Below are 11,853 nucleotides of genomic sequence, written 5' to 3' on the forward strand. Positions count from 1 at the left end.
AACTATCATTCATGCTGAGGGGGTCTTAGAGTAAGGATGTACCTGCCTTTATTTTGAATATAATTTTCAACTATGTGAAAAGTCCCAAAAGACCTCAGCTAGTAACAAGCACTTCTGATTTACAGAATATTTAACTAGTTAAGGATGCTCAGTGTGAAGGGTAAGGTAAAGCACCATTACTCCCATTTTGCAATGGACAAGTGAGAAACTGGGAACTATTTACTCCAAAAATTGCCTCCACCTTGGGAGGCCTGTGGGGCTACCGATAGTCAAACCTTTTGAAAAAGAATTTTGACAGTTTTGAAATTAGAGTGGGCATTATTCGGGCTTGGCTTCTACCTTAGGAAATCTCCAAACTGTTGTATGAAAACTCATATCCACAAAAATCAGAGCAGGGACTTAGCACTCACTCCACACTGCTATCAAAGAGCCACCCCGTGAAACTACTGAGCAGCAAAAGCCTCTCCGTACCTTACTGGCAGCTCACTGAGCCCTCCCGTCCCTTACGTCACTTGATCTTAATTTATGTGCCATTTGCTTGTAGATTGGAAGTTATTAGAGTAAATAATTACAGTAACTGGTTACAGTTTGGGAATTGAGAGAACCAAAGAAAGAATTCAGAGGAATAACCTGATCTACTACTGTAAAGAGAATCAATCATCCATCTCCTTCCATTAGTCTTTTTGGCAATCCTGTGTCACCGTTGTCAGAAGCCTGGATAACGATGCCACATTAATTCTCCTTTTGAGAAAGGGACTACAAGATTTGACTCCGTAACTGTGTCCTATCTGACCTTGGGGAATCTTTGGGGGAAGTTTCCCACCAAACGCGGCTACGGTTTTTACTGAAGGAGAATTACTGAGTTGGGCCCATGCTTTATAACTCAAATGCATGACACAAAAATATACAACCAGTCTTCTGTTTCCACTAGAAATAAATTGTCAGCACATAACCAACGATTTTGCAGATCCAACCCTATGTGAGAAATTATACTTCCAAAGTCATTTCCACAAGCCTGCTCAGAGGTGAGGGACACAGGGCAGAGCGAAGAGGCAGCTACTGCGAATCTCTCCTGTAACAACAGTTCTTTTGACTGCATTTACCTAAACTGAAGATTGGCTGCATTTCCCAGTACAAACCTTCCTGAAGGAAAAAACCCCTTTGTTGTAAATATTACAGGGCACAGAACTGGAAAAGAAGAAAGTCATCCAACGTTTCATAACAGAAACAGGCTCACTCCCTTCCTTCAAGACAACACGCTGCTCTCGATGCAACGTGAACTGCAGCATCGCTGATGTCAGCGTGAGCAGGCAGAAGAGGACATATGGCCTTTTGTACTGTTCCCAAGATGCCGCATGTTAAAAAAAAAAAAAATAATAAAAAAGATAAATTCAAACCCCATTATCCAGGCTGGAAGAAACCCAAGCCATCGTAAATGTTTGTTTATTATCATTTGGAAGACCTTTTTTAGAAAAAACAACAAACTACTCTTAGACATATAATCCTAAACGCAAATGGTGGATGGGAATCAAGCAGAAACCATGCATGATTTGGGGAAAGGACGAATTATTTGGGGGAAACTTTTGCTGCCGTGCTTATTTGAGTATTTCTCTGTAACTAGATATCATTTCTATTACTGTAGCTATGACTAACGAGTTAACAACACTATTTACACTAGTACTGTTGTATCATTAGAAACAACAAGATTATGTACTTTAATTCTAATGCCAGCACAATTATTTTAACACCAAGTGTGTCAGATCTGACTCTATACTCCCTAAATTAATTTCAGAGTAGTGGCTAAATAAAATGACATACTTCTTTGTGCTTTTGTTATAACACGCTCATGTGCAGCAAACTGTGAAGAAAATGTAGTAATTAGAGGTTAAATTAATCCCTGACAGACAGGCAGCTTAGTAAAGCTGGGCTCTCTTCAGAAAACATAGCATAAAGCTTGCCAGTCTTTCAGAATTGGGCACAAAGAACAGGCAAGATTGGCAAGTCCCTCACCACCGCAATCCAACCAAAGGGGAACGCTGAAAAGTCGGAGTAAGTCTTCGAGCAGCCAATTCGACCCGGCAGATCTTGTGACAAACGTGATTTAGAGCTCCAAGCAATTGTTGCTGCAGCCGCTCTAACTGCCTCCTCAGGATCAACCACTTGAAATTAAAGCCAGCCCTTCGCACAGCAGAACAGGCTTCTGACCGCCGTATAATCAACCTCGAGACGTTCATAAAAGCGAACAATGGCATTATATTTCACAACATAACTAGAAAGTTACCTTGCTGCTTCTGATTTTAATGCAGGTAATGGATTTCGTTGCCCACAACAGAGTAAACGTGCTGCGTTACTGCGAAAACGATAACTAGGTATGTCTCGGGTAGGTGTAACTCACAGACCTGCCCCAAGTTCTGAGGTACTTAATTCTAGAGAAAAAGAAACTTCCACGGAAATGCAAAAGAAAAACAATGCAGGACAAAAGAGGCGGCCAGATCATGTTGATGATAGCCAGTAAGCGTTTGGTTTTTGCGTGTGTCAACAGAAGTAAATGTTTTTTCCCATCTCTCTAGCTGTGGCACGACAAAAGTAACCGGGCTTTAAACCCATGCAAATACAGCCTGTTTTCAGAAGGGGACAAACTTGCTCTGCTCTGTGCAAAAAAGCACTTGGGCTTCCCCACGCTAACAAATCCCAGCGCAGGAATTGCAGAGGCACCACGGCGTCCGTCCTGCTCGACGTACACCGTACCTCCGAAGGTGGAAGGTGCAAAGAAAGCGGCCTCCCCCTGGGCTAACCCTGACGCCGCTCAATAGATTGCCTGACATGGGGTGAAACAATAATGCAGTTAACACCCTCCCCTGCAGAGGTAATCTATATCGTGTCTGCGCCAGGCTGAGCCCCCAGCTGTCCCTGCCCGAACGGTAAAGCACGACGGGCGGCTGTAGTTGGATTACTAGGTAAATTCAAAAGAAAAAGATTTAAAAAAAAAAAGAAAAAAGGAAAAAGCCCGTATTACAATTAAAGCAAAAGCAAAACAGGGGGCTTGCAGTGATTGCAGATCCGTGTGGGAGTGCATTAACACCACCGGTATTTCTGTACTACCAAGATCATCAATTATTAACAAATTAGGACATGCCTGATGGGGTACTTATGTAACACTTCTTTATCAATAAAACTGCCAAGTCCCTCGCAGGGAAAAGCAGAGTGGATTTCGACAAGTCAGAATACGACGCCTCCTTTTGGGCAGGGTCTGAGGACAAGTCCTGGCTTCCCCTTCCTCAGCCCGGCCACCCATTCCCAGAGAGCAATTCTGGTGGGTCAGCAGCCCCCGCACGGAGCCCGGGGCCACCCCAGCCTCCCGTCAGCAGCCACCCTTTAATCAGGTCAGTGCTTATCAATGGCTCATTGTAGCCATGAGGCAGCGCTGGGAGTGACGGGCCATACGAAATCCCGCATCCCCCTTCACCTCCCATGCCTGGGCCCCACTGGCACGTTGCTGGCCCCATGGAAAGAGCCACTGGCCACCCGCTCCCCAGGCACAGCCTGTGTCCCCCCGCCGGTCCAGCTGGTAGGGAGGGGAGGGGGAAACCCACAACTCCTTCTCCTGTGCTACCCTTTGGGCACAACTGTTCCTCCACAGGAGCAAAGGGCCAGCTCAAATTCAGCCTGCAGAGACAATATCCTTCGCCTGGCATCGTTCCCATTTCACCTCCTCCAACAGGTGAGAGCGAGCAGGGCAGGGGGCATGTAACAACCCCCTTCCCTGTTCAGGGGCCTGATCCTCAAGCCCTGTATTCTAGCATCGGATCTGAGTCTCTTCTAGTACAAAACGAAAAAGGGCTGCTAGGCTGGGCCCTAACGGGAGAAAGTGGGGGGGGTACTCTCCTCCCGCCCGGCCTAGCAAACACCTTTCGGTTCATCCGAGATGCACACCAAAGTAAACAGCACTAAAAAGAGCTACTGCAACTTTGCAAGTAAACGTTGCACCAAATAAGTATTTTCCTCTTGAAGGAAAGTAATGACTTAGTGATACATTTTCTTCCATTTAGAAAACGAAAATTATTACCAGCGAGGAGGTTTCCCAAGAGGAATAAAGACTCTTCGTAGCTCATTTGCATTTGCTAGTTATCCCTCTCCAACTGCACCGCTCTCCGGCAGCGCAACTGGTGATTTCAAAAGCGATGGAGTCATATCCGAAGAGCCATGAGCCCTGCTTACACTGTCACCCTGAGATATACTTTCGTTTTGCACAGAGCTAACAGTCCAGTCCATGGCAACTGCAATGAAAAATATCTACCAGGAGACAAGAACATAAAGTGAAACCTTTAACTGACAAAGACTTCAATTTTCTGTGCAAAGCGCTAGCAGTAATAATAAAGAACACTGGAAGGAGACCGTGATGCAAGCACAGACTGTTTTGCAAAGTTTCCCTTCAGCTGCTGGCAGCTCTGAAATGGGTTACGGGAAGTTAAAACTGTGTTATTGATCACTGCCTATTCTGCAGGGCTAGTTGGTTGTGGGATTTTTTTTTATTTTTTTTTTTTTAAATAAACCAACATTGGTCTTTTGCTATTTTCCCTTAAAACAATAGTCCAGTATCTTCAAATATCCGGTCCAGTCTGAAGCAACACTGACAAGGGTAGTACTAAACGCCTAAACAGTTTCTTCAGATATTTGTTATGCAATTGCCTTTTCGAGTGCACCCCATTTACGGGTGCACAAAACAAAACTTGCTCTGAGTACACAACGGTATCGCGCACGTTTGGCATTTTACAGCAATGCTCTAAAGTTCCCCTTCAAAATTACTGGCAAGGAAGGAAGTTCTGCATAATTTTAGCACTCAACATCTGAAAAAATTAGAACAGTCCCAACTGTTCTTTGAGATGTATAAAAGAACAGTTGAAAAACTTACAGTTGACTGGTGCTACCTAGGTTACCCGTCAATGGCATTGAAACTGGTATATTATTAAGAGAGGTGTATGATGGGAATTGGTTTATTGTGCTGATCCATAGTAACCAACTCCTGTTCGTCCATCATTTATCTCTCTCACCAGCGACATATGGGTTTGTCTATTCACACTCTCAGCATTCTCTCTGCTCCAACAAACAGTCAGCCTTTTCTGCTGGGATAAGGAGATTTTTTAGTTACATCCATTATGTGCGTATCAACATTTATGGCAGGAAGATAATTGCCAAAGAGCTCAGGGGGATAAAAGCTCCCTCTTTATAACACAAACCCCCTTAAAAAATCAATATTGATATAAAACAGTTGAACGCAAAGCCTCGGTGTGTCTTCTGCTTCCTTCAGTTCAAAATACTTTTTTTTTTTTTTTAACATAGCAAGTCAAACTGGAACATCAGGTAGAAAGCCTTCGTAATGAGTTACACTACTGCTCTGCTCATATAGCAGTGTACAATATTAATTGTACCTTAAAGAAGTGAGTGGCAAACGTGTCAGGTATAAAGAGGGTTCCTTGGAGAGGCGCCAGCATCATTTAAACTGATTTAGCTATCTTTATTTGGAGACCATACAAATTACTAATGAATGGCAACTTCTAGTCACCTTCGCCTAAATGTTGAAAAACACTGACACTCAGAAACAGCCACCATGGGGGAACAATGAGAACCTGGGGATCCTGCCTTTTTCCCTGTTTAAGGAGCTCAGACAACCTTCTACGACTCCTTCCCCCAATTTAGATAAATCCATTTGTCACAGCCTCTGCAAGATTTACTTCACTTTCCCATGGCTACGTACTCATAAAAGTTATTTTAAGGCGACTTTCATCAGAGTAGCAAGTAACATAGGACATTTATTGATTAAATGACTGGGAACCAGTGAGTTGCACTGTACTTAACCTACAGGACGACTCAGGGATTTTACTTACTGTTATCCTTGCCCTTGTGTTATCTCCTGCCTTCCTAACTTTTGTCTCTCCCGAAGCCAGTTCCTAGGTCGATGCTTGTCCTACAGTTGCATCCAGGCAGGTTAGCGACCACTTAAGTCGGGGCGAGAGTGTCAGCCCCACACCTTGGATCATGAACTCTCACAGTAAATCTTCCTGTACGTTCAGAAAGCATCTAGCACAATAGCTCCCTAATCCCATTTTAAATCCCTGAATGCTACCACATTGTAACATTTGTAACAAGGTCAGTAAAAAACTAAAAACAAACACACTGTATTTATAAAACACTTCTACCTGTGTAACAGGAAGCCATACAAAAGAATTTTAAAAAATATAACTGCCTCCTGCAATTACTAATCCCACCCAAGTCCCTTTAACAACTACCTTAACTTTAAAAAAATCCAAGAGACGTTGCAGGTTTGAACTACTTAGTTACAAGGGACTAAAAGTGAAGCCCTGTCAATATTTGCTTTTCTGATTCTGAAGTATTAGCTAAAAGGATTAAAAATAGAGATGAAAAACCTCAAGTTAAAAAAGCACCCTCTGAAAATAAAAAGCTAAATTAAATTTGAGCCGCTCAATTCTAAACATGAAACAGCTTTTCGCTCACTCGAAAGGAGCTGTTAACTGCATGTTACCTGCCTTACAATATATACTATTTGTTTTTTATCCCTGAGCAACAGACTATTTCCTGGTTGAGTTTAAAAACTCAGTGACGTTCCAATTTCAACCCACACATGTGTGTCACTGTCAACGTCAGTGGCAGGAAAACATTAGAAGTCACCCCTTGCTAATGCTTTCCTAACATGGAATTTCCTTGTATCTCGCTCCCTCAGCCCACCTCCTCCCTTCAGCTGAGCGCATCTTTCCCAAATTGCTTCCCCCTCCCCCCTCCCAAACATATGGCAGGGAGCGAGAACTGAAAATGGTCAGTGCTAGAACTAGATCGCTGCTTTTTTAGGTGTTAGCGTGTAACTTACTCAAACTGCTCTTGCCTGCCTTGAGCCGGGGAGCGCGGCCGCAGGCAGAGCAGCCCCCCCCGAGCGAGGGAGCTTCTCCCACCGGTGCGTGTTTGCCTCCCGAGCATCTGGCACCCCCCCCCCCCCCGCACACTGTCACTGCTGTTATTGTACTTGCAGTCAGCTTCTCGCACGGCAATACACAAAAATACGTTCCGGCGGGTAGAGACCGGTTCGGGGTGGCGGGGAAAAGCCGCTCCCGGCGCAAGGCCCCCCCCTTCTCCGGGGGATGCCGGGGCGCCCGCCGCCGAGCCGGGGGGGAGCCGAGCCCAGCCGAGGGGGCCGCACGCAGCTGCCGGGTCCGGCAGGTTCAAGGCCGTTCCGGCTCCCTCTCTCCTGGAGGCACCATATGGTCCATCTCGCACATCAGCAGCTTTATTTCCCCCCATCAGCTCGGCCCAGAGGGGGAGCTCCGGGAGGGGCAGCCCCCCTCTGCCCCCCCCAGCCCCCAGGGGCGCGGGCATTAGGCATTACCCGGGGATTACGGGGCTCAGCGGGGGAACACTCACATTATATAACGGGGGGGCATTCCGCCCCACCCCGGCCCTCCCAAACCCCCCCTCTCCCCCCCTCCAAACCGAGGCGGCCGCACGGCGGCGGGGGGAGCCCCGCGCCTCCGCCCCCGGCTCGGGGAAGGGGCCAGACGCAGTTAATCTCCCCGCTGGCGGTTCGGGGGAGGGACTGCGGGGTGTGTCCCCCCCCTCCCGGTGCCGGAGGAGGAGGAGGCGGCGGAGGAGGCAGGCTCTCCGTGCAGCGCCCGTGCCAGGAGGCTCCCGACAAGGGGCCGGTGCCCGACAGGCTCATCTGCTTCCGACGGGGAGAGGCGGCCGCCCACCGCCCCGCACCGGGGACACCGCCCGGCGATCGCGTCGCGCAGCGGCCGCGGCTCGGCGGCGCCTCCCGGCCCCCGCTGCCCAGCCCCGGGCTCCGCCGCCTCCCCCCCGCCGCCCTGCCGGGAGCACCGTGGAAAACAAAAGCGGCCTTTTAATTTATTGTTCCGGGGGGGCGAAGGGGGGGGGAGAGAGTGGTGTGAAAGGAAACCAAAGCCCGTTTTCTTCCAAGAAGCGGCCGTTCTCCCCGGGATCCCTCCGAGTCACCCTGGTGACAACCCCCCGCCAGCCAAAGCCGAACAAAAGCCGCGGTGCCCTCGTCCCCGGCGCTCCCCCGAGCCGAGCAACAGGCCGGGGAAGGCGGCGGAGGAGGGACCGGGAGGAGGGATCGCCGATCGACGGGGGGAGAGGGGCAGCCCCTGCCTTAGAAGGAGACGCGGGACCCAGTCAGCGAGCGCCCTGTTTACCCTGCGATTGCTCTAAACCCCGATCTTAATCACAGGATGAGAAACCAAAACAGTTTAAATCGTGAGTCAGCACGCATTTTATTTCAAATACTCGCACAGGCTCGGGGAGAGCGGCAAACGCGCCGCCTTTGCACCAGCTCCCTTCACTTTGGGGCTATTCCCGTTTCCAGAAAGGCGCACACGCGCACCCTCGCCAAAACGGCGGCTGGGCGCTGGGCTCCGCACTCTTTTCAGGAATAACCGAGGGCTCCTTCTGGGCTCGGCGGAGCCTTTTGTTCAAAATCCTGCCTATAGAACGTGCGCTTCAGACTCCCAAAATAACCAGGCACGCCGCTGCCAACGCGAATACCACGAGTTATTAAAAATAATAATAATAATGCAGACCAGCACTAGCCCCTCTACGTGTGCCACCTTCCCGGAGGAGTCCCCTTGCGATGACGCGTTTGTCCTTCCCTGCCCGTTTGATCTAAGTTTAAATGACCCCCCCCAGCGCCGGGCTGTGTTGACACGGGGACGCCACCCGGGCGCACCTCACAGCCCTAATCCCGCTGGCCCCCGGGCCGGCACCGGCGGCATCCACCCACCTCCCCTTCCCCGCGCGTCCCCACACGAGCCGTGACACGGAAACCCACGGAGCGTCGCCCGCCGGGCGGCGGACGGGGCTGGCCGGCGTGCCTGTCCCCTCCCCGCCGCACCGGCTGCCCCGCTGCCCTGCCGGGGACCGTACCGCCCCGGAGATCACCTTGTTCACCACCATTTTAAAGCCTACGGACCCCTTCCCTCCTCTCCCCGGACTGACATCGGCTCTCAGCAGAAAGGAGGGAGAAACCTTCACCCCAAGTTCCTGGTCCCTGCTCCCTCAGAGCCCCGGCGCAGCCCCCCCGGAGACGAACGAGCCGGGCAGGGCCAGCACAAGGTGGGCACTTTCCTGAACCGCCGGCAAAGTTTACGGCCGCGCCGAGGCCGGGCCAGCAACTATTCCGAGGGTGCTTAAGTCCTTTTAAATCAACTCCTACTTTTCCAGCCCGTATCGATTTCAAATGCTACTTACTGGAATATGTGGCTCCATGCGTGGTGCTTCTACCCGCTGGGAAACCAGCAGCATCTTGGACTGGGGATCAACCGGCTTTTAGATCCACTTTGGCTGTATTGAGCAAAACCCAGCACCGCCAAGGACTCTGAGACTGTTTTCTCCTTTTAGGTTCCAGACAAGTTCATCCTGGCGTTGCAGTTTGCTAATGATTCACTGTCTGTCTCAATCTGCTCACTACATTTCCATCAACCCACAGCTTCCTCACTTAGAAGGTGGAGTTTGTGGGGTTTAAGTTACTGATAGGCATATCTAAGTGCTGTGTCACTCAAAGAGGAGGAGACACACACACACACTCTCACACACACACACGAACGGCTCCAGGCTTAAAGGGGAAGTAACACTTTCTTCTCTTTAGAAACTGGAAACCTCACAGATACAAGGATTTTATTTTATTTTATTTTTTCTTCTGTGCACGAGGGCGAAAATCATGCAGCCTACGGACGGTGTTTTAACACACAAAAGGCTGCTTAGCAGCTCGTTTACCACCTTGTAGATCTTCAAGTTCATTTAGTACAAAAGTGGGGTAGCTCAGAAATATACTGGCAACTAATGGATAATTTCTTTTTCCCAAATCAAAGTGTACAAACCACTGAAAAGATAGCCCGAGGCATGAAGTGTAAAGGTTTGAGTTATTCATAAAAAGTGTCGTTTCCTGCCTCTTGATGCCGTTACCATACGATATTCAGCACTCTCACCACTCATAAAAGGGTTAAACTCATCTCACACAGGTGAACCCAGGTTACCAAGAAGGAAACAGCGGAGTTGTTTCGTTTTCCCCCTTTGTGCTATGTACATGTATTTTTTGAAGACCGATAGGATTCTGAATAGAAAGCTCCCATAAAACCACGCACTTCTCATATGACTATAAATGTGCTTGTTACAAGCTGCAGGCGCTGCATATTAATTTTGACAGACCATCAACTGAAAGCTGAGAACCTGTTCAGACCTCCTCTTGGATTGTGCAGACAGGACTGGGAAGAGCAAGCTGCAGGCAGCTAGGAGAGCACACTGGGTCCACAAATAATTGCTGGTATAATTTCATTTCATTACCTTGCTAAATCAGTCCGACTGTCACTCCTGCCCTGATACACTGGAGATGCTAGAAACCCTGTCCCAGTACACTGACTCAATGGATAAGAGTGGAAGACGTAGTACCATTTCTAATAAAATGTCTAATTTTTATATCATTCCTATAATAGTAATATTAGTAAATTATGCTGTATAAAATTAAGAAGAAAGTTATTTGAATAAAACTCAATTTCTGTGGCCAAATACATACAGGTGAAGCCAGAATCTGGCCTCACTTTCCTGAAAGTTTTCCACAGAGCAATCATCTTCAACTTGCAGTCAGCTTATAGACCAAATCCATCTCTGTACCCCGAGTTAATAAATATCAGGAATATCAGTTCACCAACAGAAAAAAAAAATGTTTTCACCTTTGCTGAAGCCTCTAGCTTTCCTGTGACTGCTGTATGAATGGGCCCACTCCCCTGAGCAGTATTTGTCTTACTTCAGTTCACATTGTTTGGAAGTTTACTGGTTTGCTTTTCTACTGATTTTGCCTTCTATATTATTTTAAATTACTTCAATGTATTTTGTCTATTGAAAAAAAAGAAGCACAAAAATAATAAACTTTTGTGCGTGCGAACACCCTCAATTCTACAGACTCTGAGGGACGGATCTCAAAAGGTTTTGGTGTCTAAGGGGAGGCATATCCACACCTGATGTTTGGGTTTGCTGGGCTGCCCGCATCGAATCTACAAACCTGCCTGAGGTGCTGGGGCTCAAACACAGCATTAGGGCATCAGCATGGGATCTGAAAGAGCCAACATGCTGGGCAGGAGTCACCTAAAATGAGGAAGCTCAGTGAAGACACGTGTTCATCATACATGAATTAAGCTCCACCTGCAAGGAGGTGCTGCTGTCTGCCGGTATGCAATGTCTGGAACCCTCCCCTGAAGATATACGTGTGTGTGCAAGGGCTCCCATCTTTCTGCCTGAAGTTTTTTGGACTAAAATACGTATGTATGAAACACGTGGGACACACAGGGATTCCCACATTCTGTAGATATACTGGACCTACTCACAACATCAAGATCAGATGATGAATGCATGGTAGGTCCATGCCAGTTTTTCTATGCAGCACCTACAGTGCACACTAGTCATTTGTCCAGAAGTTTTGGACAAACCATGTCATTCATGACTCTTGCCCAGACATCTGAAGTTCCTGACACATGGCAGTATTTCCTAAGGACTGTCATTTCCTTTGTTCACCTCATAAAACTAGACCAAAGGACTTCCCCCAAAGGAAGACGACGTGAGAAGGGTGTATAGGAGTCCTGTCTGTACCTGCTTGGGCAGCAGGAATGATGCTGCTGCCTTTAGTTGTCAAGGGGAGCTGCTTGCCAGAGAGTGGTTTGTGTTCTCTCCTCTGTAAGGTGGGATACACTCTCAGATGGAAATCAAATGGAGACAAGTATTTTTATCAGTTGGTTAGTCCACAGCAGAATTGTGGCAACATCTTTTGAAACTACTGGCTCA

At 48.0% G+C, this 11,853-nt stretch overlaps 1 protein-coding gene across 1 annotated transcript in view; it reads right to left on the reverse strand.

The window, feature by feature from the left end:
- Positions 1-9,515, reverse strand: part of MAMLD1 (mastermind like domain containing 1) — an 84,268-nt gene extending 74,753 nt beyond the window's left edge. Inside the window, exon 1 of the mRNA XM_074602049.1 lies at positions 9,271-9,515. Within this exon, the coding sequence (XP_074458150.1) occupies positions 9,271-9,324 (54 nt within the window). The 5' untranslated portion in view covers positions 9,325-9,515. The remainder of the gene's footprint in view (positions 1-9,270) is intronic.
- Between the last annotated feature and the right edge of the window lie 2,338 nt (positions 9,516-11,853).

Source organism: Larus michahellis, chromosome 9, assembly GCF_964199755.1.
Source record: "Larus michahellis chromosome 9, bLarMic1.1, whole genome shotgun sequence".
Lineage (NCBI taxonomy): Eukaryota > Metazoa > Chordata > Aves > Charadriiformes > Laridae > Larus > Larus michahellis.